Here is a 27,703-nt window from a genome sequence, read left to right as displayed (position 1 = left end):
TGAAGATAGAGAAAACTTAAGCACACCAAAAACTACAGAGGATTAAAAACCTTTCTACCTTGTCAGTTTTGCCATAACTATCTAAACTCTAACACAGTACATCTAAAATCTGGCATAATTATCTAAGGCCAGATTATTTAAACACTTATATAATCTTCCTACAACTGAGCAAATGTATTGCCTTGGGAACAGAGGTTAAGCTATGATAACATTTCTCCATCTGCAGAGCTGCATGTAGTTCTGGAAAAATACAGGGGAGCGGGGAGTTCATCACATTTTTCAAGGGTATGTACTGTGTCATATAGCAACTGTCACATTGAATCACCATGGGAATGTTGTGGCTACACAGGCCAATCCAACTTTAGCACTATCTGTGAACACAGAGCAATCCATGTATACTTCTTTGGTTGGTGATATTCTGTATGGGAATGGATGCTTGTGCCTTTTTTGGACAGGAGGCTTTTAGTGCAGTGCAAGAATCTAGCCAGTGGCCTTAACCATCAGATCCCTATAGGTGGGTGGTGCATAGATTGGACGGCCAGGAAGGACTTTCTGATCATCTAGTCTGCACTCCTGCATAAGACAGGCCACAAGACTTCCTGAATTAATTCCTTCTTCCAGCCCAAAAGCTGTGGATTGAACTAGAGCATCTCTGATAGAAAACCATCCAGTTTTGATTTAAAAACTGCCAGAGATGGAGAATCCACCACAACCCTTGGTAACTTGTCCCCATGGTTAATTACCCTCCCCATGAATAATGTGTGACTTATTTGTAGTTAGAATTTATCTAGCTTCAACTTCCAGTCAATGGATCTTGTCATAACTTTATCTGCTACATTAAAGAACCCTCTATTATCAAATTTCTGTTCCCCATGTTGGTTATATAGATTGTGATCAAGTCACCCCCAACCATTCTCTTTGTTGGCGGGTTATGTTTCCTGTAGAGATGGGGAAGGAAATGAGGAGACTTAGTTGTTCAATATCTGAAATATTTGAACGTTAGAAAATGGTTTGTAAGGAAGAACTTTGAACAAAGGCTTAATTTATATAAGTGTTCATGGAGTGAGGTTGTGTTTTCTTTTCTTGTATGGAATCCCACAATGTGGCCGTTCACTTGCGTGATGAACCAAAACCTCGGGCTGAGATCTGCTGCCATAGAAAAACTGTTCTGCGTCACTTTGGGAAAACACTCAGTGAAAGGACAAAAAATGAGAAGCTCAGTGAAGGGAGTAATGTGGGGGGGAACAGGAAACCAGAGTGAAGGAAGCAGTAAAAGCAAAGAGCAAGTCCAAAATACGCATCACAAAAAAGATGTGAGGCAGGGGAAACAAACATTGAACAGAGTTCTGTTTTCAGTATTCCTTTATTATTTGTGGTGCTTAGGTGCCCCAGTCATGGACCAGGACCCCATTGTGCTAGGTGCTGTACAAACACAAAAGAACTATCCTGGCCTCAAAGCAGGTGGAGACAGATCAGGGAGGACAAGGAAGCCATTAAGGACTCTAATGCTTAACTAAAGAGCCTGATTGTTAGAAGCATTGAGCCCATTAATGAGTTTAGGTGCTCAGCACTTCTCAGGATCATTATTGTATGATGGTAGTGACTAGTGGTCCCAATCACAGACTGCGTCTCCATTGTGTTAGCCGCTCTATATACATTTCAACACATTCAGATTAGGCATAAAACACACACAAAATTTAACAGTGAGGACAAGCTACCAAGGGAAGTGGCTGGTTAAAGACTGTGGCCTATGACAGATCATTGAGATGGCCCAATAGTCCCTTCTGGCATTAAACCCTCTGAAAACAGATATCAGGACTCCATTGTGCTAGGCTCTATACCAGAGGTTCTCAGACTTCATTGTACCTCAGACTTCAAGTTATTACATGACCCAGGGAGGGGGGACCGAAGCCTGAGCCCAGGGCCAAAACCCGAGCCCCACCGTCCCGGGCAGGAGGGCCAGAGCCGAAGCCCTTGGGCTTTGGCTTTGTTCCTGGGCCGTGGGGCTCTGGGTTTGGCTTTGGCCCCAGTCCCAGGCCCCAACACATCTGATCCTGGCCCTGGTGAAACCCTCAGTTTGAGAACCGCTGGTCTATACAAACACTTAGTAAGAGACGGTCCTTGCCCCCAAATGATTACAGTCTAAATATATGATGACAGGCAACAGGTGGGTAAAGCAGACAGGGAAACACAAGTGAAATGATTATAATTAGCATAATAAGCAGCACTTACAGCAGGGGTTCTCAAACTGGGGGTTGGGACCCCTCAGGGGATCACGAGTTGTCAGCCTCCTCCCAAACCCCACTTTGCCTTAAGCATTTATAATGGTGGTATAAATTAAAAACACCTTTTTATATATTTAGGGGGGGGTCACACTCAGAAGCTTGCTGTGTGAAAGGGGTCACAAGTACAAAAGTTTGAGAACCACTGACTTACAGCATTCCAGTTGTCTCATCACTGAGTATATTGTCGACCCCACAGCAGTGGTGAGTGTTAAGCAAGGATTTGATGGAGGTCAATATAACTGTTTGGTGAATTTTTACAGGAAGCTCTTCTAATGCAGAAATGGCACATGGGAGACAGCGCAAAGGATCAGTCTCTAAATTAGATACAGTTAGTTCACTGAGTGTGATGTCAAACATAGGTGCCATTTTGCATGCAGCACTAGATGCTAGAACCTTTCTGTTGCCAGAGGGAAACAGCCTGCCGTAAGGTAGGTTTAAGTGTTCTAGGGAGTCTGATGTTCCTAGGATGTTGAGTGGGATAAAGAAAAAGTAGTTAATTCAGCAAGATTGGATAACAATGCCAAAGGGCAGCAATCAAAACATCTGCTTCTCACTCTGGGTCAAGCAGTTACAGGCAGCTTCCTGACAACTAAGACCTCTCTGGAGTAACATAAGGCTCTCCTCGGAAGCCCATGGAGGGGCGAGCCCGCAGGTAGTGTAACGGAGTACACTGAGGCAGTTACAGCTAGAGTGGCACCTTTGCGACTTCCTGTTTCCGAGAGGCCAGCATTTGTAGGGGATCAAGCTGGGTGGTTTCTCAGTCAGGCAATGACTCACCTGAATCATTACCACTCATGGGAATTAGAGATGGGTGAGACTCATCCAGTCCCTCTGCCTGCCAATGCAAGCTTGTTCTTCAGTGTGCCTCACCCAGTCCTTTGTCCAATCTAATTTGAAGTGCTCCAAGAGGCTGTTCTTCCAGCACTTCCTTTGGGAGTCTGCACCATAAATTAGTAGCTCTTGCTGTCACAAAGTTTCCACTGATATTTAGCCCAAGTTATCCCTTTGCTCCTGGCTCTCCCCTCTGGTACTGCCCTCCATAATTCCTTTCCATTCTTTGTGTTAGCAACCTACAAATATTCTTTAACTGTCATGTCCAGCGTAGTCATTGCTTAGCTGAGCTCTTTGAACTCTGATTTAGATGTTTTAATCTTTGCTCATCACTTCAGCCCCTACTATTTTTTTTTGTCTCCTCTCTGACTTTCCTCCAGTTTGTCATTCTCATTCTAGTAATGTGGTGCCCAGGACTGAATACAATATTCCAGGTATGACTGCACTGAAGCCATTATTGGGTTTGTCTACACTGCATGTGGAGGTGTGATTGTAGCACAGTTAGACATCTCTAATCTAGGTCATTGATAACCAGTGTCCTGCTGGGGAGCCTGGGTAAGTACCCTGATTGCTAGCCTGTGCCACCACATCTACACTACTATTGTTATCTGTACTAGCTAGACTAAAGCTAGCAAGGTATGCTTCTCTATGCTACAATCAGACCTTCACTTGCAGTGTAGACATAGCCATAGAAGGGACAACAGTCACTTCCCTGCTCTTGATGTCTCTGCATCTGCAGCCCAAATCTGCATTGGCCATTTTGCTGCTCTCTTTCTTCTGAATAGATTATACCTATCTATGATGGTCTAGTGTCCATCATTCTCACTAGATGATTAGCTCTATCAGTTAGTCACTTCTTCAGGGTTGTGGATCAGGCCCATCTCTAGTTAATAACTTTAGCAGCAGAGACTCAAGGGTGAAATTCATCCATGCAGTGGGCCAGCACAGTGAATGGGATCGATTTCATGCTTATAGACTAGTTTACTGTGAGTATAAGAGTGTTGTATACTTACTCGTTTCTAATAGTATACAGAGCTGTGGTTCATGGCACTTGCTCATAGGAATGTTCATTCTACTTTGGCTTCTTGTAATGAAGTGTTGGGTGTTTTTTTGTTCTTGTTGCTTGTATTACAATAGCACCTAAGGAACCTTATTAGAGACCAGGGCCCCATTGTGCTAGTCTATATACTAAGACCTAACAAAAAGATAGTCCTGCCTGGAATAGTGCACAGTCTAATTAGAAGGCAAGAGACAATGGGTGTATATACAAGAGAAGCGCAGATGGTTATATGTGCTGCTGTTTTATTATCTTCCCATTTGTGTTTTTCCAGAATTGTTATACATATAAGGATCGATATCGGCCCGATCAATACTGGATTCATTATTCTGTTCGCTTGGTTTGTTTATAATATTTATTACTTCTGAGCATTTGGAGAATAGAAAAACAAATTGTCCCAAATTGTCCATTTCCATGTGTTATTCAACAAGTATTTGTTGATTTTTCTTGTATAGCTTCCAATAAAGGAGAGTATCTTCATTGAAGTGAATAATAGCAGTGTCTGAAAACCAATAGTCTGATCTGATAACACTTCAGGGCTTGTGTGCTATATCTGATTCAGCAGCAAATGCTCGGCTAATCAGTCTCAATTAATTTATACCTTAGGGAGAGAGAAATTACAGCATTCTTTTAATAGCAAATGCTGTTGATTAAAGTATTGACTCATGCATTTAGAAATCAGAACAAAAACCTGCATTTATGGGAAGACAGGAAAAATATAAACTCTCTCTTATTTGTTGTATTTAGCTGTCCCTGTTTTTATGCAGAAAAAATGGATCATAATGTGCCCATTGATCACAAGCCATCTAATCCAGAGTTACCCTAATAAGTGACAATACTGTGTTGGGCTTTTTAGTAGTTGAATCCATTTCATGATCATTTTTAAGGGCGGTGTTAGTATTTCTCTTGATAAACAAGCATACCTCCCATTGACAGTAATGGGGACTGGACACACACATCAGTGGGGAGCTAGTGGGGTTGGTTGAAAAATTTCCAGATAAAATTTTTTTGATGGAAAAGTGGGGTTTTGATTCAATAAAACTTTTTGCTACAAGTTTCTGCTTGCTGCAGAAAATGTAGACATTCTGAAGAAACACAAAATACCCACAAATGGAAGTTTTCAGCAAAATATCGAGAATGGAAATAGTGGGGCCACGATGCCTCATGAGCATTGTTGTTCAGGTGTCTTATTTCCAAGATGGACACATGGAGATATATACAAGTGAAATGAAGTGACTTCCCCAAGATCACACTATTGGTTAGTGATTAGGACAGGAATAGAACCTAGGTCTTCTGTTTCCTACTCCAGTGCCATTCACCCTGATACAGTCTACTGCCCTCAGAGTTGACAGTTCCTGCTCATTTCTTTCTCAGCTATCCTAAGACTCTGGGTTGGTATCTTGATTTCGTGGGAGGCTTAACAAGGGGCAGCACTGATCGGCTCTTCCTCCCTAGTGTTCTGCGCCAGATAATGCCTATCTAAGGTACTTACATGGCCATCTAAGGTACTTACATGGCTATAGTATCTGAGCACCTCACAGTCTCTAATGTATTTATCCTTAGAGCATCCTGGCAATGGAGGGAAATACTATTATCTGCATTTTATAGCTGAGGAACTGAGGCACAGAGAGACTAGGTGACTTACCCAGAGTTACACAAGAAGCCTATAACAAAACAGGAAATTGTATCCAGGTCTCCCAAGTTCTGAGCTAGCATCTAACCACGGAGCCATTATTCCTCCTCTACCTGCCCCTTGGGGTAAGTGTGAGAAGAGCTCCCAGTACCTCTTCCCCATTAATGCCCTCACACAGGAACAGACATAAATACCACCCTTTACATGTACAAAAATAGTGTAGCCAAGGCTAATCCAAAATGTAAATGAGCCAGTTGAACAACACACAATTGGAGGTGACTGGTTCCTTGCCTAGACAGGGAGAGGAACAAAGCTGTGGTTATGCTTTGCTCAGCCATTTAAATGGCTAAATTGTTCTTATCTTGGCTTTTTCGGAGGTATCATGTATTTATACAGCTGACCTTTTCTTTACTTGGCTGATCAAATAATAAACATTTTAAATCAGTTCTTATAAACAAGTGTGTTCTCAATTGCTGACCCTGACGTACCCCCACTGGTGACCTTTGCCTAGCTAGTGAATGTTTATCTTCTCTCAATTTAGAGATCCTTTTGTTGAAGGAGTAAACACATATTGAACAAATATATTTTCAAAGGTTTTGGATTGCTTTGCACGTTCTGAATACAACTCTGTGTTTCCTGGCATGTTGCAAGAACATGTCACCTCGCACGTTTTCTTCCTAGATTTTGAGTAGCTTAATAGTGTGATTAATCTGCTGATCTCAAAGCACTTTACAAATGAACCCTCCCCACACTCCTGTGAGGTAGGGAAGTATCAGGCCCATTTTACAGAAGGGGTTGTTGAGGCACAGAAAGGTTGAGTGATTTGCTCAGAGTCCCACAAGGAATCAATGACTGAGTGTAACACGTGTCAAAATGCAGATTCTGTCTTCTGAAAACACAGGATTCTTTATTATTAAACACACAGCCCACACCTGTAACACAGAGCAGAGACTCAGGGGTCTGTGCAAAAACAGGGCTCCAAAACGAAATGTCATCCTCAGCAAACAGCCAGCAAGCACAGGGAGTGTCTACAGATTACCACCGCAGGGGAATGCAGTGTGGAAGTTGTTCAAAAAGTTCAACCACCATGCATTCTCTTTTGTGTCACTGTGCACTCCCTTTTGTGCATACCTTACAGGATCTGGGCAAAGAACCCAAGAGATCCAGTTCCCAGTCTCCTTTTCTCACCACTGGACACCACGCTCAGCTTTCTCGCAAATAAATGGGTTCCCACCCCATACCGGCTTACCACAATGGTGCATATAGCCCAAAAGCACAAGTGGCAAGTTGTCTCTTTCTTTTGCTTTTCAAAGACAATCTCCTGTGCACGTTTAACCTAGCAATCACACTTTGCTTCCACGCTGCCCACAGCAACCCAAGATCATGCCACACAAACTCACCGTCGCACCTGCTGCAGGGAATCACATTGGTTCTAGTGTGCCTCAGAGTAGCTTTGTATCAGTTCACAAGCACATGCATAAAGGTATTATCTGCTCTTTGCCCCCCTCTAGTAACCAGTCCCCATAAGAGGTTATTGAGGCTGCTACAGCTGCCAGGGAGAGGACTTAGTTCAAGTGGCAGAGGCCCATGTGGTTAGTAGTGTAGGTCTGCTGTTCAGACCCTGGTGTACAGCAGGTTGCCTGCGGTGCAGGCTCCACACAGGTGCAGCCATGGTTAAATGCTAGGCATCGTCCCCCACACTAGGAAGGGATCTCCAGGCCACAGCTCGCCAGCTCCTTTACTTGCAGGATCACAGAGCAAAAAATGGGCAGGGCGTGAAGAACAAATGGGTGTATCTGAAGAGAGAGCGACATAAACGCTGTTCCTAACATGGGGCACTGAGTTACAATATTCCCTCTTGGACATGACTAGGCAGCGGTAACTCAGTGCTCTCACTTGGCCGGGGTCAGGCCTCCCATGCTCTGTCCTGCACAGCGCTTTTGCCTGGCACTTATCTGAACCACACTCTGCATCTGTATTGGGCCCTAAAAGAATCTGACCCGTTTCTGCAGAGCAGATGGCTGGACCAAGCAGCAAAGTTTGGGACAGTTCAGATCCAGAGTTCAGTGCGTTCACATCTAGGGCTTTGACTTGACCCGTTATAGAGATGGGGACTAGCTGCAAAGTTGAAATCCACATCTGATTTTCCCCAAAGTTTTGGGGGTGGAGGGTCAGCACCTATCTCTACAAAAATCCTGCATTAAATCCTCTTATGTACTTATGTTCTTCAGGAGAGGAGAGGGTGCTGTTGTTCCTCTTACATGCCTGGTGTTCCCCCCACCATATCTTCATTTGATGCAGGTCCTCTGTGCTGGCCCACATCCATCTTCCCCTGGGTTAATGGAGTTGTTTGTTTTGCTGCAGGCCTTTCACTTTTTGCCAGACTCCATTCTCATAATTAGCTGCTGCTTCTTGTGGCTTCTGCTTTCGCTCTTAGACTCAGAGACTTTAAGGTCAGAAGGGACCATTATGATCATCTGGTCTGATCCCCTGCATGATTCAGGCCGCAAGACCCTTCCCTGGACTCTGCCGTTGAAGTCCCCAATCCTGTGTTTTAGTGACTTCAATCGGCTGAGACCCTTCTGCTAGTGATTCCTGCCCCATGCTGCGGAGGAAGGCGAAAAACCTCCAGAGGCTCAGCCAATCTACCCTGGAGGAAAATTCCTTCCCGACCCCAAATATGGCGATCAGTAATACCCCGAGCATATAGGCAAGAGTCTCTAGCCTGACCCTTGTTGGCCATTATGCTATTCATGTACCATTGCTTGGTCTTCCTTGGCTACTATGTTTTACCATTAAACCATTCCCTCCATAAACTTATCCAACTTAATCTTAAAACCAGACAGGTCCGTCGCCCCCACCGTTTCCCTCGGAAGGCCGTTCCAATATTTCACCCCTCTGACGGTCAGAAACCTTCGTCTAATTTCAAGCCTGAACTTCCCCACGGCCAGTTTATATCCATTCGTTCTCGTGTCCACATTAGTACTAAGCTGGAATAATTCCTCTCCCTCCCTTGTATTAACCCCTCTGATATATTTGAAGATAGCAATCATACCCCCCCTCAGACTTCGCTTTGTCAGACTAAACAACCCAAGCTCCTCTAGTCTCTTTTCATACGACAGGTTTTCCATTCCTCTGATCATCTTAGTCGCCCTTCTCTGCACCCGTTCCAGTTTGAGTTCATCTTTTTTAAACATGGGAGACCAGAACTGCACACAGTACTCCAAATGAGGTCTCACCAGCGCCTTATACAACGGAAGCAGGACCTCCCTATCCTTACTAGATATACCTCGCCTAATACACCCCAAGACCGCATTGGCTTTTTTCACCGCCACGTCACATTGTCGACTCATAGTCATCCTGCGGTCCACAAGGACCCCTAGGTCCTTCTCCTCTTCCGTTACTCTTCCCAGCTTCCCTCCGAACACTCACTAGAAATGCTTCATTGCCTGGTAATGAGGGACTCTTCTGCATCCCAGGGACCTCAGAGGACGAAGCAGCCTGTAGCCCTGTGACAATGCGGTTCTGGCGGAACCCAACTGAGAGTGCCAACTCAGGATAAATTGCTCAAACAGGACAGTTACAGCCCAAGGCTGGGGTTTTTTCCACCTCTAAGGCAAACCAAACCAGCCAGACTAGGAGGACTTCGGTCTCACCCCACTGGCTAACCGCAAGTCTCACAAGCAATCTCCTTAGACACTCCAGTTTCCCAGTATTACCACCAGTGCCACTCGTTATGGGGACAAATGGTTATGAAAACCAATACCCCAGTAAAAGAAAAAGGCTCTCCTGATCCCAAAGGACCAAGCCCCAGATCCAGGTCAATATACAAATCAGATCTTACCCACAAATCACGTTGTTGCCAATCCTTTAGAATCTAAAATCTAAAGGTTTATTCATAAAAGGAAAAAGATAGCGATGAGAGTTAGAATTGGTTAAATGGAATCAATTACATACAGTAATGGCAAAGTTCTTGGTTCAGGCTTGCAGCAGCGATAGAATAAACTGCAGGTTCAAATCAAGTCTCTGGAATACATCTCCAGCTGGGATGGGTCCTCAGTCCTTTGTTCAGAGCTTCAGTTTGTAGCAAAGTTCCTCCAGAGGTATGAAGCAGGATTGAAGACCAGATGGAGATGAGGCATCAGCCTTATATAGTCTTTTCCAGGTGTAAGAACACCTCTTTGTCCTTACTGTGGAAAATTACAGCAAAATGGAGTCTGGAGTCACATGGGCAAGTTCCTGCATACTTTGCTGAGTCTCAAGGCATATTTGCCTTCTCTCAATGGGTCCATTGTATAGCTGATGGTCCTTAATTGGCCATCAAGCAGGCTAGGCAGAGCTAACACCAGTTTGTCTGGGATGTCACCCAGCAGCATAGCATAAGTTTGAAATACAGACCGTATAGAGCCAATATTCATAACTTCAACTACAAAATTGATATACACATATGGACAGCATAATCATAACCAGTAAACCATAACCTTGTCTTAGACACCCCATTTGACCCCCTTTATACAAGATTTGCGTGCCACTACAGGACCTTGGTTGCAACAATGATCTATATGGTCCCAGATTATATCAATAATGTCACAAGCCCAGTCTCCTCTTTTATCAGTTAATTGCTTCCACGCTGTTTTCCTTTCAGAGTCTCCTTGAGCCTCTGCCAGAGATGATGTTGTTTTGAAGGAATTAGATAAGAGACAGGCAAAATGTGGCCTGTGGGATAAATTCAGCCTCACAGAGTCACATGGGGTAACCCGTGGCTGCCATCATTTAATATGGAGTTACAGCTTGAGGCCTGCAAGCAATGCTCAACCTTAATGATGCTTAGAGGAAGACGGAGCACTGCATTCTGGGACACGCTGAACTTCCATATTAAAGATAAGGGCAGTAGGTGAACCTAACACAGAATCTAGGGTGCTTCCATGAGAGATGCAGGTCCAATCTGATCACTGGGAATGATGGGTAGTTTAATGGCTACAAATCACTGTCTGGCACTGCCAGTCTGGAGATGTATACCCACTAGGGTTGGCAGGCGACTGGTTTTCGACTGGAACGCCCTGTCGAAAAGGAACCCTGGAAGCTCTAGTCAGCACAGCCCACTGGGCCGCTAAAAGTCCGGTTGGCTGCAGCAGCCAGTGGCTCCTGGAAACAGCCAGCATGTCCCTCTGGCTCCTAAGTGCAGGGGCAGCCAGGGGGCTCTGCGCGCTGCCCCTACCCACAGTGCAGACGTCGCCCCGAGCCAGCTCCGCAACCCCCGTTGGCCAGGAAACGCAGCATGCAGAGCTCCCATTGCTGCCCCTGCACCTAGGAGCCAGAGGGACATGTTGCCGCTGAGGTCAGCGCCACCCAGCGCACACACCCCTCACTCACTCCCACACCCCAACCCCCTGTCCCAGCCCCTCACCTCCTCCTGCACTCCAAACCCCTCAGCCCCAGCCCAGAGCCCCATTCTGCACCCCAAACCCCTCAGCCCTGGCCCCCCCCAGAACTCCCTCCCAGATGGAGCCCTTAACCTCCCCCCACACCCCAACCCCCCAGCCTGGAGCCCCCTCCTGTACCCCAGAGCCCACACTCCCAGCTGGAGCCCTTACCCCGACCCCCTGCCCCATCCTGGTGAAAATGAGCAAATGAGTGAGGGTGGGGGAGAGCAAGTGACAGAGGGAGGGGGGACAGCGTGAGAAGGGCAGGGCAGGGGGCGGGGCAAGGGTCTTTGGTTTTCTGCAATCAGAAAGTTGGCAACCCTAATACCCATCCTTCCATAGATGTTGAGTTGTCTGGGACGGGGACAGTCTCTGTGGTTCGTTGTTATTCCACGACTATTACTGTGAGGCCCTGATCACGTTAAGAACGCCACCTAAAGAGATTTACAGTGCACAATAACAACAATTTGTATGGATCCTACCAAACCCAGGAACTATGCTTCGTATTCTTGAGCACCATCTAGTGGCACCTACCAATGACTATTTATATCTATACAGACATCACTGGTTTATGAGCACTTTTGTAACAATTGAGTTCCCTAGGTTCTGCTGCATAACTTCTTGTCCTTCCCAGCTGAGCACCACTAACCTTCTGTAATGTGTGTCAACAGTGGCTGTCTGGGAAAGTTATGCCTTAGCTTGGAATTAAAGTGTAACGGTCACGTTAGCCTTGGGTTCTGTCCACAAAGCAATAAATAATTATGAAATTAATATTAGCATTGCTATTACAAAATGAACCATCAGCTTGTAATCTCGAACAGAGTGGATGTGCACCAGGGTTAAATTTGGTGAGAATAAATTAAGGAACCTGGAAAATACTATTGGAGGACAAGAGAGGCAATTCTCAAAGCAGTACCTTTTATTTAATATCAAGGACTGTGCTCCAGCTAGGTATTGTTAATAATGTGACAAGTCCTATTGGCTTCAATGGAGTTCTGTATGCTCAGCGTTTTTGAAAGCCACATTACTTATTCTGGTGCCTGAATAAAGATTTAGGAGCCGAATGATAGTTCCCCCAGGTAAACATTTTTAAAAGGAGTAAGTGACTTAGGAGCCTAAGCCCTATTTTCGAAGCCTATGTCTCTAGCTCCTACATGCCTAAGTCACTTTTGAAAATAGAACATAAGCTCCTAAATCATCGGTGGTTTTGAAAATTTTAGCCCCAGGTTTGACAATCTTGGCCCTAGAAGTTAAAGCACTGGCCTGGGTATAAATAAATCTGGACTTTATTACCAGCTGAAAGCCTGTCTCCCTGTATGGCCCTGGTCAAGTTAAGTGCTAACTTTCCTGTGCCTCAGTTTCCCCATCTGTAAGCAGCAATAATATCAGCCTTACAAAGGTGTTTTGAGGTTTAGGTTATTCAGGGCTGGATGTTTTGCTAAAAAATCTGCTCTAGGAATTATTTCGGGGAAGTTCTATGACCTTTGTTATCCAGGAGGTCAGACTGCATGATCACAGTGGTCCCTTCTGGCTTTCGAATCTATGAATGTTTGCAGTGCTCTGAAATTCTTCATGGAAGGTGCTATTGAAGAGCAAAGTAGTAGTAGTATTATAATCAAAAGGCAATCTCCTTAAAATTAGTACCAAATGGAAACCCAGGCCCAGAGAACACATGGTTTAATGGTCCAAATTAGTTCTCAGATACCGTACACCAGTTGCAGCTCTGTGTCTGATGCTGATGTCACTTACACTGGTGTAAATCAGATGTTACTCCATTGAGGTCTATGGAGTTACACAGGTCAATAACAACTGTGAAATTAGATTTGTCCTGGGGAAACTCTGAGCAAAATTTGGCCCATTGATTCTAAAGTAGAGGAGAGCAGAATCAGGGCCTCCTTCACATGCAAGACTTTATTTTGATTTTAACGACACTGAGGAGTGATTAGCAGATTGTCATGTACTGGTCCGACGAATCATTCATGTAAACTTCAGAATAAAGTGTAAGCCCATTGCCCCTGCATAAAAATGATGAATGCATGCAAAATTCAACAGTGAATTGTATTAAAAAAACCTCTGGTTCATCAGAGTTAATGTTCGCTGAGGTACCAGTTCAGGTGAGATACAGGATCACACATGGCGCTTTCAGAGTTTCTGCCTCCACAGCTAGTTATTATGCAGTGTCAGCTATTTAACACCTTCAGCATTATGATTCAGGCTGCAGTTTCATCTACGCTTTTAAGGTGTTGATGTCTGTGTGTATACAAACACAGTCACTAACAAATGAGCGTAGTAAATATACGGTATGTCTTTCTGTGCATTACTGATGATTTTTAACTTGGGAATATTTCTAAATGCCCGTACAATAAAATAACATAAAACAAAAACCAGAACAGTAAAGTTTTTTTAACCCTCGGGTTCTCCACCCAAAACCAGATCAATAACAAAATGTTAGACCTGGTCCGTCACTTCATCAGTCAGTTCACTCTCACATTGTGGTGCTTTGCATAGAAACAATAGGTCCACTGTACAGATTTCAGAGACACAGAAAAATTATAACTAGCTCCAATTCAGTAAAGCACATGTTTAACTTTAAGCATGTGCTTAAGTGCTTTGCTGAATTGGGTTTAATACAACGACAAATTGTCCTGTGGCACCTTATAGACTAACAGACGTATTGGGGCATAAGCTTTCGTGAGTGAATACCCATGACATGCGTCTGATGAAGTGGGTATTCACCCACGAAAGCTTATGCCCCAATACGACTGTTAGTCTATAAGGTGTCACAGGACTCTTTGTCGCTTTTTACAGATCCAGACTAACACGGCTACCCCTCTGGGTTTAATACAGTCCATTTCTGAATCCTTTAACAAGTATCTAAAATAGCGTTTGTATGCAAAATAATGTTGCGATTTTAAGTTCACTTATCTTTCATTACTGATGTTCTGTGGAAGGTGCTCAGACACTACGGTGATGGGCAGCTGTATAAAATCCCGAGACAGATCGTCTTGGGTTAGAAGCGAGTGCTCACCTTACCGGAGAGTTGAACGTTTCCCTCTCTACCTCCTGTGCGATATCAATCAACCTGTCATTTGACCAGGATTCTATATTGCTTGTCCTGCATCTCAGACTCGTGCTCTCTAGGGGGGAATTTCCACCTTTGATGGGAGCAGTATGGGGATAGAAGAAAACATCTCTCTAGCACATTGTTTTATAGTCCAGCATTGGGGTTGGGGCCCCACTGTGCTAGGCACTGTACAAATGTGTCAGGCCTGATTTTCAAGAGCTCAGCAACCACTGTACTGGCTGTTCTGACAGCCTGGCCCCAGGTGTGGGTGCTGAGCACTTTTGAAAACGCTGGCCCTTAGTAAATGACGGTCCCTATCCTGAAGAGCTTGCAATCTAAACGAGAAGATGAAATGAGCACAGTCTGGAGGCAGGCAAGGAGACTGGGGTAACAAAAATAATAGGATGCTTTAATTTAAATTAGCCATGGGTACAATCAGTGGGCAGTCAGTAGCAGTAAATGCAGCTCTCCAGCCATCTAGCCATCATTAAAACAAGCAATCAGAACCTTGCAAAGGCAGTGGTATTTTGGTCAGAGTGCAGGGGAAGTGGTGAAAGGTGCATAATCAATGCAACCCTGTGGCTCTGCAGTTTGGTACCTGGAGATCACCGCTGTGTGGCTGTGTGTGTTTATACACACGCTCGCACAGTTTGACTGAATTTACCACTCACCGTCAGGCGCAGTGAGGACGTCAGTCTTGCAGTTTCCTACAGTACTGATCGTCTGGCTCAGCCTTCCTCTTTTTCGTGACATTTTGAAAGAAAAAAAAATGCTGCCTGCTTCTTCGTGATGTAACTGGGACGAGTTAAAGCAAAGTCTTTCCAAGCTGGGATTATGAGTGCAAAACTCATTCCTTCACCCGGCGATTAGACAGCAAAAGGCAGGGATGGATGAAGTGTGTTTTCCAAAGTTATTTATATAGACTTGTATATTTTTAATCTTTCAGGGTTATCTTTCTGAAGGCCTAGTAACAAAATGGTATCGATCTCCACGCCTGCTCCTCTCACCTAACGCCTACACCAAAGCCATTGACATGTGGGCGGCAGGGTGCATCCTGGCGGAAATGCTCACGGGAAGGATGTTGTTTGCTGGTAGGTTTCTAATTCCTGTTTGCTACTCCCCTCCCCCCTTCTATTCCTCAAGTAAATGTTTAAAGCTGTTTCGAATGTTTAGCTGTTTAACTGAATCCCTGTCTACTTGCAGTCAGGAACAGCACAGGCGAGTGTCCTATAATACCTCGTGCTAGAGGTAACGCCTCTCACCAGAGTAAGTTGCACCTGCCCAAGCCCCATTTTACACTGGTGCAGCATTAGAGTTGCCCCTCGTGCAACTACATTAGTGCAAATTCCCCTACAGTAGATAGGCCCGAAGAGTAAGAAGATAGTTCACTATCTTCATTTCCGTTCAGTCCCTAGTAACCCTGCCTACAACTCTGCTGCTTGTGATGGTGGCTTTTGTTACATCTGTATCCCCTGGGAACTGAACTGGCCACAGAACATGTTATTATCATTAAACATTTTTATTACTGCAGTGCATAGAGACTGCACTTAGGATCAGGGCCTCGCTGTTCAAGGACCTGCACAAACTAGAGCTGAGCAGGAAATGGATTTTATTTTCCACATAAACAGTTAAATGAAAATGAAAAGTTGTCAGTTTTGTAATGTAAATCTATCTATAGATTTAGATCTATCAGAATTTTTCAGATTTTTGATCAAACACTAAAAACTGAAAACTTTTTACGTTTGGGTTTTCAACAAAAATGGAGATTTCTTGCAAAAATTTCTAGTTTGTTTGAAAAAAAAAATTGATGAAAAGTTTTGATCAACTCTAGTACAGATGCATAAGATGACATGACCCTATCCAAGAGGTTTATGCTCTGTGGTGGATTTGAATTGTGGTCAGTATCTTAAAGATCTTTTCCTCTGCCGTGAGAGAGAACATCCTAACGTATGCTACAAAATTTCCACCAATAACATTTCACTTTGGAAAGGACATGAAGTTCGCTGTATGCTGATTGGTGCCTGCTGCTCTTCTGCCAGAATCCTGTCACCCTGCAATGACTGTTTCTACAATATTCTTGAAAACCAGCTGTAAAAACTGCTAAATCTAAAAACTGTCTCCTATAAAATATCTTAGATCCAGTCCTGCAGAGACTTATACACCTGTACTGTGAGTAGTTCCATTTAAGTCAAAGGGTAATACTGCCGTTGTGTAAACACATGCATGCGCCTTTGCAAGACTGGGTCCTACTGCTCACTGGGAAAATCCACTTTAGTGTTCAGTAGATATGAAGTGTGATTCTGTATTCATATTGCCGTACCTCCATTAGCTCCAATGGTGTTACCTTCTGATTAACACCTGTGAAAGAAAGCTCAGAAACAGGCCGGCTGTGTTGACTATAATGGAAGGCAAGATGAAAAATTGACATCATTTTGGTTTTTTGCTACACATTGTGGAGGTGACCGCTACTCCTCAGGGGTCACACTTCTGGAAATGCACTGAAAGGGCACCTGCGTGGCATGTATCAATGGAGGCTTGTAAATGAACTTGTCCCCAAATCTTGCAGGCATGATTTTGGTTGCCTTTCACAGCTTTGCCCACAGCTGTTTGGGAGTTTGACAAGTTATATCAGCAAATAATAGAGAAAGAAGCATGAAATAAAAAATGAAACAATAAAAACATAGCAAAAGAGAGTGTAGTTACTGAGAAGCTGGGCAAAAAATAAAAGTGTGATCAGAAAACAAGTCTGAAATTGTTTTAAGCTGCATGGAAGAGAATACAGGCTACTAGTGAGCACATCGGAAGTTCAGGATAGAGTTTTGCTTCCTTTCAGACTCTGGCATTTGCTGTGTTTATGCTAGCGAGAGTTCTGTATAATAAAATAATATATGGAGATATACCTATCTCATAGAACTGGCAGGGACCCTGAAAGGTTGTCGAGTCCAGTCCCCTGCCTTCACTAGCAGGACCAAGTACTGATTTTGCCCCAGATCCCTAAGTGGTCCCCTCAAGGATTGCACTCACAACTCTGGGTGTAGCAGGCCAATACTTAAACCACTGAGCTATCCCTCCCCGCACTAACTACAAAACATGCATGTCCGCTCTAAAATGAGTTCTTGTTAATTAAGGAAAACAAAAACAAAGAATAAGGAATGCCTAACCTAGTGAATGCTAATGGGAAGGGGGTAAGTTTAGCAATAAAATAAAAAAAGAACAAGTTAAAAATCACTTAGAAAAGTTAGATGTCTGCAAGTCACCAGGGCCTGATGAAATGCATCCTAGAATACTCAAGGAGCTAATAGAGGAGGTATCTGAGCCTCTAGCTGTTATCTTTGGAAAATCATGGGAGACGGGAGAGATTCCAGAAGACTGGAAAAGAGCAAATATAGTGCCCATCTATAAAAAGGGAAATAAGGACAACCCAAGAAACTACAGACCAGTTAGTTTAACTTCTGTGCCAGGGTAGATAATGGAGCAAGTAATTAAGGAAACCATCTGCAAACACTTGGAAGGTGGTAAGGTGATAGGGAATAGCCAGCATGGATTTGTAAAGAACAAATCATGTCAAACCAATCTAATAGTTTTCTTTGATAAGATAACGAACCTTGTGGATAAGGGAGAAGCGGTGGATGTGGTATACCTAGACTTTAGTAAGGCATTTGATACGGTCTCGCATGATATTCTTATTGATAAACTAGGCAAATACAATTTAGATGGGGCTACTACAAGGTGGGTGCATAACTGGCTGGATAACTGTACTCAGAGAGTTGTTATTAATGGTTCCCAATCCTGCTGGAAAGGTATAACAAGTGGGGTTCCGCAGGGGTCTGTTTTGGGACCGGCTCTGTTCAATATCTTCATTAACGACTTAAATATTGGCATAGAAAGTACGCTTATTAAGTTTGCAGATGATACCAAACTGGGAGGGATTGCAACTGCTTTGGAGGACAGGGTCATAATTCAAAATGATCTGGACAAATTGGAGAAATGGTCTGAGGTAAGCAGGATGAAGTTTAACAAAGACAAATGCAAAGTTCTCCACTTAGGAAGGAAAAATCAATTTCACACATACAGAATGGGAAGAGACTGTCTAGGAAGGAGTACGGCAGAAAGGGATCTAGGGGTTATAGTGGACCACAAGCTAAATATGAGTCAACAGTGTGATGCTGTTGCAAAAAAAGCAAACATGATTCTGGGATGCATTAACAGGTGTGTTGTGAGCGAGACACGAGAAGTCATTCTTCCGCTCTACTCTGCGCTGGTTAGGCCTCAACTGGAGTATTGTGTCCAGTTCTGGGCACTGCATTTCAAGAAAGATGTGGAGAAACTGGAGAGGGTCCAGAGAAGAGCAACAAGAATGATTAAAGGTCTTGAGAACATGACCTATGAAGGAAGGCTGAAAGAATTGGGTTTGTTTAGTTAGGAAAAGAGAAGACTGAGATGGAACATGATAGCAGTTTTGGGGTATCTAAAAGGGTGTCATAAGGAGGAGGGAGAAAACTTGTTCACCTTAGCCTCTAAGGATAGAACAAGAAGCAATGGGATTAAACTGTAGCAAGGGAGGTTTAGGTTGGACGTTAGGAAAAAGTTCCTAACTATTCCAGTGTTTAACCCCCCTGACAAATTGCGTAGGGGGGTTGTGGAATCTCCATCTCTGGAGATATTTAAGAGCAGGTTAGATAAATGCCTATCAGGAATGGTCTAGACGGTATTTGGTCCTGCCATGAGGGCAGGGGACTGGACTCGATGACCTCTCGAGGTCCCTTCCAGTCTTAGAATCTATGAATCTATAAGGCATGAGGCTAGTCTCTGTGGAAGTGGATCAGGTTTAGAAAAGGTTAGAAATGGCCAAGATTTTTACAAGCAACTGAAGATTTTGTCTGCTTACCTTGACACACCTTATGGAGGCCTGATTTTTAGTAAGTGCTAAGCCTAAGCAAGCTCCTTTAAGGTAATTTAAGTTGGGCACTCACAGATAGAGGCACTGAAAACCACTAGTCACTATGGAAAGTCTTGTCAACGCCCCTGTCACAGAGCAGGGCTTGGTATCCACTGACTTCAGTGGCTACTGTGCAATATGCATGTTTCTCTGCTAGTACAGGCTAGAACCAGACCTGAGAACAAAATGGCTGCTGAACTCTGCATGGAAGGGGTAGTTACTAGAACTCTAAAGGTGCATTTGATTGATCATATGACATAACTGCATTTGTTGACCCTGGAAGTCCCTTTTGCTTCTATGTTCCTATAATAAAAAAGGATCATTGTTTTGTAGCGCCACATAGAAACCTACAATATTTTAGCAGTAAAAGCGTGGAAGATATCCTGATGTTCTCAAGAAAATCTTTATCCAAGGTATTTGCTAAACTGTTACCGTAAGAAGCAGGGGCCATATCACCTGCTAAATACTGGTTGGGCCCTTAAGCACTATATGAAGCTGGGACATTCAGTAGTTTTTTCAACAATGAAGTGGATACTCTGAAGTGATCAAAAATGCCCATCTTCCTTCCTGGGGTATTTAATAGTCTTCCTTCTCTATCATTATCACTGCCTATTATTATTTTGAAAGACAGGAGGAGTTTAATGCATTCATAAGCAGCCAAGCGCAGATTTTTCTAAATAAATCATCAGATCCATTAATAATGTAGAACAACCCTTTCTTTAAAAATATTTCAGTGCACTGCATTGTGCTGCAGCCGTGTGACTCTTGGTCTGCAGCCACTCCCTGGATCTCTTCATCCCTTTTATTTTATTTCAGTCAAGGACCAAAGCTTTCAACTTCCATATTTCTCTTGTAAAAGCTACAATTAAGCATTCAGTGTTGCTTAGAAGAGATTGTTAAAATTGCCCTTGTCTTTGTGTATGTGTGTCTCTCTCTGTTTCTTTCTCTCTCTCTCTCTCCCCTGTAAGTTCTCTAGATAGCAGTGTGGTCATGATGGCACAGGTGACAGCTAAGGGTAGTTGCCTGAGTAACCCTCCTGATCATCTGGGTACGTCCTTGGGTGGCTATCCCGAGTCGCTCCCTGTGTCGCCATTTAGGCACTAGTTCAAGCAGAGCTAGCGCATCTCTGACTACCTGTGCTGGGAATTATCCTCCAACTGCAGTGTACACGTACCCTCAGAAATACTGCTCCGCAAAACCTGAAACCTACTTTGTTTGTTTTTTCAGAACCCAAACCAGATTATAGTCCAAGACAGCAGGATTTGGCATAAACCAGATTAGACAAAACTTTAAAACTGTGTTTGGCTCCTTGTTTTTCTGATTTTCACCATTTGATGACTCCTTAGTAGACCCCATAATGCTAATATAAAGGTGAAGATCAAAATTAAAATGGCAAGAAACACCTGTCCCTTTGTTTTATTTTTTTCCTAAGAGTAGTGCTGTACTTAGCATCTCTATACACCTTTTATCAGGGGATCTCAAAGTATTTTCAAAACATGAATGAATTAAGCCCTATAACACCCTGTAAGGTAAGTCTTACTCTTCCCGTTTTACAGGAGGGGAAGCTGAAGCATAGAGAGGTGTGTAGTGACCTGTACAAAATCGGTGGTAGACACAGACACAACCTATCAGATTTGTAGGTTAACCCCTAGTCTATGCTCCATCTCCTGTAAGGCTTTTCTACTAGCTAGTGGTAATAAGATGACATCTTAAAAAGTTAAAATTTAGGCTACATAAGAAGAAAACTTTCCCGACTGTGGCTGTGTCTACACACAAAAGTTGTACCATGTTAACTGTACGAGGCTAGTTAATGTAGTACAACCCCTATAGTATGGATACAGTTATATCAGCATAAGTGAAGTTACTCGTGTACCTATTCTTGTATGGGAAGAGTCATAAACTATACCAGTATCAGGCACTTTTTTACTAGGATTGTACCAGCATAACTATATCGAGTAAAAATTTGCACCCTTACTCAACTTAGTTATGCTGGTACAAAAGCTGTGTGCAGGCCAGGTCTGAGACACATGATACTGTGCAACAGCATCCCGGGGGGAGGATTGATGAAAACCCAGTTGTGTGAATCACTCAAACCTGACCAAGCATAGTGTGTGTGCATATATCTGTAATACTCCTGCTCTGACAGCAGTGGGGACCAGGCAACCTAGCACCACTACCTCTTATTGATCTTCAGTTTCTGCCACTCTAAAAATATTTCTGTGGCTGTGGACATGGCATCTCTCCCTGCTCCCCTGATTACAGAGCCAAGGTATGGCACAGAGATCCCACCTACCCAGGCCTTTGTGCTTAAGGACCGCTTCAGGAGAGGGATCCTCTCTACATGGACACACAACTCTCAGTGTAAAGAGAAGGGCAGGCTTCCGTCTACAATTGAGAATCCCCCCAGCTCTCTCTTTACAAGTCTGTTTTTAAATCAGAGATTTGACCAGCAGTCTGGTTTACACCTGTTTGCAGGTCAGGTTGTGTGCGTACGCAGGCAGCACAGCAGCTCAGGTTAGCTGCTCCATCCCTGCTGCACAAACACAGTGCCCATATGGTCTCTGACCCTGTCACTCTGAGCTTACATAGCATGTTTCTGCAATTGTCTCTGGCCATAAGAGACAATTGCATGATTTTGCTCACAGAGACCATTGTAAACCTCTTTATAATTACATTCTACTGGGTTAATTGGTTTTTGTACATGCCTCAGTGATATAGTTTAAGTTGGGTGCTTAGCACGAATCAATATCATTAGCTCAATAGACTGTCTGGGATGCTTAAACAATTTAGATGAATAATGATGATCAATTATTGGAAACAACAGCTCTTAAACTAGGGTCTGTTGTTAGACCTTTGTCCTCTGTGCCTATCTGTACAGTAGATGGGGGGAGGGGAGTGAGAGACAGAGGATGAAAATAAATGAGAAGGCTACAGATACATCAAAGGGCACTGAGTATAGCAAAATAGCTCAGAAAATTGAAGTTTTGGTAATCTGTAATACCACCAGAATCAGATTTATTGTTTTTACCTTGAGAACAGAATTCACAGCCAAGCAACTAACCTGAATCCTGTTCTCTCCAGTCCCCCTAAGAGAAAATGTTTGAAATGCAAAAGCATATCATGAATCATTCTGTACTATAATACAAACACAGGGCTTTTCATCGGTAGAACTCAAAGTGCTTTGCAAAGGAATTCAGTATCATTATCCCCATTTTTCAGGTGGGGAAACTGAGACACAGAGCGGGGAAATGACTTGCCCAGAGTCACCCAGCAGGCCAGTGGCACAACCAGGAATAGAACCAAGGTCGCCTGATTGCTCTAGCCACTAGGTCACACTGCCTCCCTGAATGTGGTGGTACAATTTCATGAATAAAAATAAAAATTCTGCCTGGCCACTTGCAATTCATTCAGTAGCCTTACTTCAACTTTTCTATGTCTTTGTGTAATGATCAGACAATGGGCCCCTCTTTTTGGAACGTCTTTTCCACACTTTGCCTACCTTGCCCCGTTTGTAAAAGACTCTTGCATGTTTATTTGCTTCCCTTACCCTCAACATTTGCCAAACCCGTGATTTTCAGTTAAACCATATTATGGGTCTGATCCAGGGCTCACTGAAGTCAATGGGGATCTTTTCATAGATTCTCAGGCCCTTAGTCAATAAACAGATTGTGAAAGGTGCCAGACTAATAGCCCTGGTGAGTCTGATCCTCTGTTTACACACAAAGCAGGTATAGCAAAGGAAGGAGCACTGCAAGTTTCTCCCCCTCTGCCACATGCTGCCGACATGCCTCCATCGGTATTCTGCCTCTTGGGGCACTGCCAACAAGTATGCCCTTTGTGAGGAGAGGTATTGTGTGTCCACTAAGAATAGGACAGACCCACCAGCTTGTGCTTCACAGAAGCCACTGAACACCTATCACTAGTGACCTTTTCTGGATTTGAACTGGTAGCCTTCTGACAAAGGCTCTAAAGGCCATCACTAACTCCCGAGCCATCCACTCCCTGAGGTTAGCTGTTTACAACAATAGCTTAGTCCATTTTTGGTGAGAAGGATGGTTTGGATTCAGAGGCGCAAACAAGTTGACACTTTCTCAGCTCGTTCTCAGCCAACCCAGCACAGCAAACTTACAGTAAATTTGATAATTAAAAAAACAGAGCAGTGTGTTAGGTCAAGATGAGGCGATGCTGCTCCACCCAGCGAAGCTCCAGGGGAGCTCCAGCGGGGATGCAGAATGTGTTTCATCGCTTTGCTGATACAAACATATTTTTGGACGTGAGATTGGTTCCCTCCTGTGAACAAGAGGAGGAATCTGTGATTGAATCGCAGGATCCAACAATGCAGCATATTTTATGTGCCAGCGTTCTAGGGCCGAAGTCAGAGCTGAGGTCATTGAGTGCAATTCCACTGAAGTCGAAAGAGCTGCACCCACTTATGCCAGGCCCATGGGACCTGTCCTTCATATAGATATATGAATTTACAAGTAAAAGCTACATGAAATTGGGAGTGAAAAATTAAAGGAGGAAGTACTGTGATCGTGTAATATCAGGTGGCAAAAAGTATCACCACCTCCCCCTCCACTTCTGCTTCATGATATCTCCGATGTCACGAGTATTTTGTCTCTTTTTAATTTTTCTGTGTGTTATGGTCTGTGGATTCACTTTCTAATAGCGAGGGCCGCATTGCAGAACTGGTTGTAGAGGACAACCTTGGTTCAAATGATCATGAGTTAATTCAGTTTAAACTAAATGGAAGGATAAACAAAAATAGATCTGCAACTAGGGTCCTTGATTTCAAAAGAGCTAACTCTAAAAAATTAAGAGAATTAGTTAGGGAAATGGACTAGACTGAAGAACTGAAGGGTCTGAATGTGGAGGAGGCTTAGAATTACTTTAAGTCGAAGTTGCAGAAGCTAGCTCAAGCCTGCATCCCGAGCAAGGGGAAAAATTCATAGGGAAGCGTTGCATACCCCAAGCTGGGTGAAAAAGCATCTCAAACAGGTGATTAAGAGAAAGCAGAAAGCTTTCCTTGCTGATCCCTCCCTTTTTCCATTCCTTGTAGGCTATCTCTTGGAAGTCAGAAAGTGCCAGGATAAAATGTGAACTGCCAAAAACCAAGCAGAGTTGGACCTTGCAAAGGGAATTAAAACTAATAGTAAAATGTTCTATAGCCATATAAATAAGAAGAAAACAAGAAGTGGGACTGCTAAACACTGAGGATGGGGTGGAGATTAATGATAATCTAGGCATGGCACAACACCTAAACTAATACTTTGCCTTACTTTTTAATGAGGCTAATGAAGAGCTTAGGGGTAGTGGCAGAGTGGCTAATGGCAATGAGGATATGGAGGTAGAAATTACCACATCCGAGGTGGAAGTCAAACTCAAACAGATCAGTGGGATTAAATCGGGAGGCCTGGACAATCTCCATCCCAAACTGCTAAAGGAACTGACACATAAAATTGCAAGCCCAATAGCAAGGGTTTTTAATGAATCTGTAAATTCGGGGGTCATACCCTAAGACTGGAGAATTGCTAAGATAGTTCCTATTTTTAATAAGTGGGGGGCAGGGATGATCCGGGAAATGACCGGCCTGTTAGTTTGACCTCAATTGTATGCAAGGTCTTGGAACTAATTTTGAAAGAGAAAGTAGTTAAGGAAATAGAGGTTAACGGTAATTGGGATAAAATACAACATGGTTTTACAAAAGATAGATCATGCCAGATGATCTCCTTCTTTGAAGAGAGAACTGATTTTTTAGACAAAGGAAATGCAGGAGATCTTATCCCCCTGGATTTCAGTAAGGTATTTGATATAGTTCTACATGAGAAATTATTAGTTAAGATTGAGATTAATTTGAGAATTGCAAGGTGAATAAGGAACTGGTTAAAGGGGAGACTACAACAGGTCATGCTGAAAGGTGAAGTTCCTCAGGGATCAGTCTTGGGGCCAATCTTATGTAACATCTTTATTACTGACCTTGGCACAAAAAGTGGGAGTGTGCTAATAACATTTGCAGATGAAACATAGTAGGGAGGTATTGCCAATACAGAGGAAGACCGGAATATCATACAAGAAGATCAAGACAATCTTGTAAACTGGAGTAATAGACAAGGTGGGTGAGGTAATATCTTTTATTGGATATATGTCCTTTGGTGAGAGAGACAAGCTTTGAGCTTACACACACCCGAAGAAGCGCTCTTGTCTTTCTCACCAGCAGAAGTTGGTTCAATAAAATATATTACCTCACCCACCTTGTCTCTCTCATATCCTGGGACCAACACGGCTACAACAACACTGCCAACGGGGGATTTCTCTGACACATTTCTCTCATTTTTAACATAGTGCAGGGATCCATTTGAAAAGTTTAATTATCCTGAGACTGAAGTCCTGACTCCAAATCCTAGACCTGTTTGCAAGTCTAAGGGGAAGTCACCTTTCCAAAGAGATATGGCATGACGTTCAACTCCTGATACTCTAGATAACAATATTTACATAGTATCTTTAGTTCCTCTCTTGTCTTTCATAAATAATGCACTCACAATCGCCAGACCAGTTATATAAATCCAGGATAAACAGATAGAGAGGCCTGTCTTAGCATTAGCTATTTTGGGTTTCAGTTAGCAGCTTTTGTGTGGATGGATATATGCCTTTCCCTCATGTTGGACACATTCAGCAAACAGTGGCCGGATCTTCGGTGAAATAAGAATAACCATTAAGACCTTTTGATTTTTAACGACTTGTAATTTGCATCCCACTTAGGGATTTAGCCTAACAACAAACCGTTTGTTTTCTGTTATTCTCCTTTAGCCTGACCTGGAGTCGCTATGCAAATCTCTAAATGTCCAAAACGTCGCTTTTCTATAGGAGAAAGTATTCATTTGCAGCTGGATGGAGATTAGGGGAGCATCACTGTAGCAGAACGCTGCAGGAGGGCCTAGGAATAGGTCTCTCTGTCATTTAAATTAGGCTGTTTCTTTCTCTTCTCACCCCCAAATCTGAAATATCTTTATATGAGTCCCTACTGATGGTGTGTATTGGGGGGGATGATGACCATCAGCACTAATTTAATCACTGCCTTTTGGAATGTCCATTTAAATCCATTGTCACATGCTGGGTAAGGGCTCTATCAGGCCAGTAGGCAGAACGTGGTGGGGGGTGGGGGGGCGGCGTGATGATGCATTGCTCCAGAGAGAGCCCCCTGGGAGGTATTATACACTGGGGAGAAAAAAGACCCCCTTGAACTCCCCAGCACACAGAGGGAGCCCATCCACTACCATACCCATTTCTAGGGCACAGCCTATCCTCCCACCTGCATGCCATTCGCACTGCACCTGCTGGTTCCTGGGGGTGGAGGCATGGTTCCGTCTACCCACTGGTCGTCCTCCCTGCCCCTTTCACACTCTGTGTGACCTATCCCCTGCAGAGAAGGTCCAGAAGAGTCACTCCTGTCCCCTAAACCCAGGGATTATAATTCTGCCAGGCCCTGTCTCCTCCTTCCCCAAGCACCCACAGACGGGGCAGGCACCATGTGCACTGAGTGTGTAGTGCCCTCTTCCAGCTGGATTGTCCGGCATGTTTAAGTGTTTGTGACAGTGGGCCAGAATCTGATCTGATTTACACTGCTGTAAATCTGCATTGATTTCACTGACTGGGAGTGGGAGTTACTCTGGATTTACACAGGGTAACTGACAGCAGAATCTGACCCTGTGTTTTCCTCTAGTGACTGATGCTCACAGGGTAAGCACCGATGCTGCTGTAACTGATAGACTTTCTCCTGTGACTGAAGTGGAAGGTGCCAGTTTGTTTTGGAGCTGCAAGTCCTAGTTTCTGTCACTGAGGCTGCAGTTTGGTAGTTCAGCTGGCGATTATGGTGTCTGTCGTTTGTTGTCATGGGTTCCTTATGTTCTGCCTCAGAGAGGTGATTGCCCCCTGTAAATGATGTCTCTGTCTAGCATCCCTGGTTAATAAAGGCAGGTAATTTCAGCTACTAAAATAATAATGCACGTAGATGTGAGTTTGGCAGCAGTGTTAATAATTTAGAACAACACTGATGAGATTCTAGCAAACTCTCCTGCAGTAGCCACATTCTGGGCTGGATCGCTCTATCTCACTTGGCCATCGCTAGCAGCATGCTCAGAACTGCTGGCCTGTAAATATTTCACAGATAAATGCTCATTACTCTTGCTGTAGCTTTGCAGCCCACTGTTTACTGGCAAAGCAGGTTGAAAAAAAATCATTCAACCGTAAAGGAACTTTGTAGTACAAAAGTCCCCTCTTGTTGATCAGCTACAGACATGCAGCTGATCTTAGCGGATAGGCTTAGCACTAGTGACGGGATGTTTATAATCCGAGATTCAGGCAGACAGAAGGCTGATAGTAGAGCTCAGTATTTATGCAGTGCTGCTTCTCAGTACACATAAGGAAGTGAAAACCGTCATGGGAACTCTTGGTCCAAATTCAATATTCGATAA

At 43.7% G+C, this 27,703-nt stretch overlaps 1 protein-coding gene across 1 annotated transcript in view; it reads left to right on the top strand.

Annotated features, from left to right (window-relative positions):
* The window catches only part of MAPK4 (mitogen-activated protein kinase 4), a 151,629-nt gene that overhangs the window by 107,071 nt on the left and 16,855 nt on the right, over positions 1–27,703 (top strand). Inside the window, exon 3 of the mRNA XM_054033066.1 lies at positions 15,240–15,384. Coding sequence (XP_053889041.1) covers positions 15,240–15,384 — 145 coding nt within the window. The remainder of the gene's footprint in view (positions 1–15,239; positions 15,385–27,703) is intronic.

Source organism: Malaclemys terrapin, chromosome 6 (genome assembly GCF_027887155.1).
Source record: "Malaclemys terrapin pileata isolate rMalTer1 chromosome 6, rMalTer1.hap1, whole genome shotgun sequence".
Taxonomy (NCBI): Eukaryota; Metazoa; Chordata; order Testudines; family Emydidae; genus Malaclemys; species Malaclemys terrapin.
The sequence above is the reverse complement of the archived record's forward strand: the minus strand, read 5'-3'. Positions and strand labels throughout refer to the sequence as shown.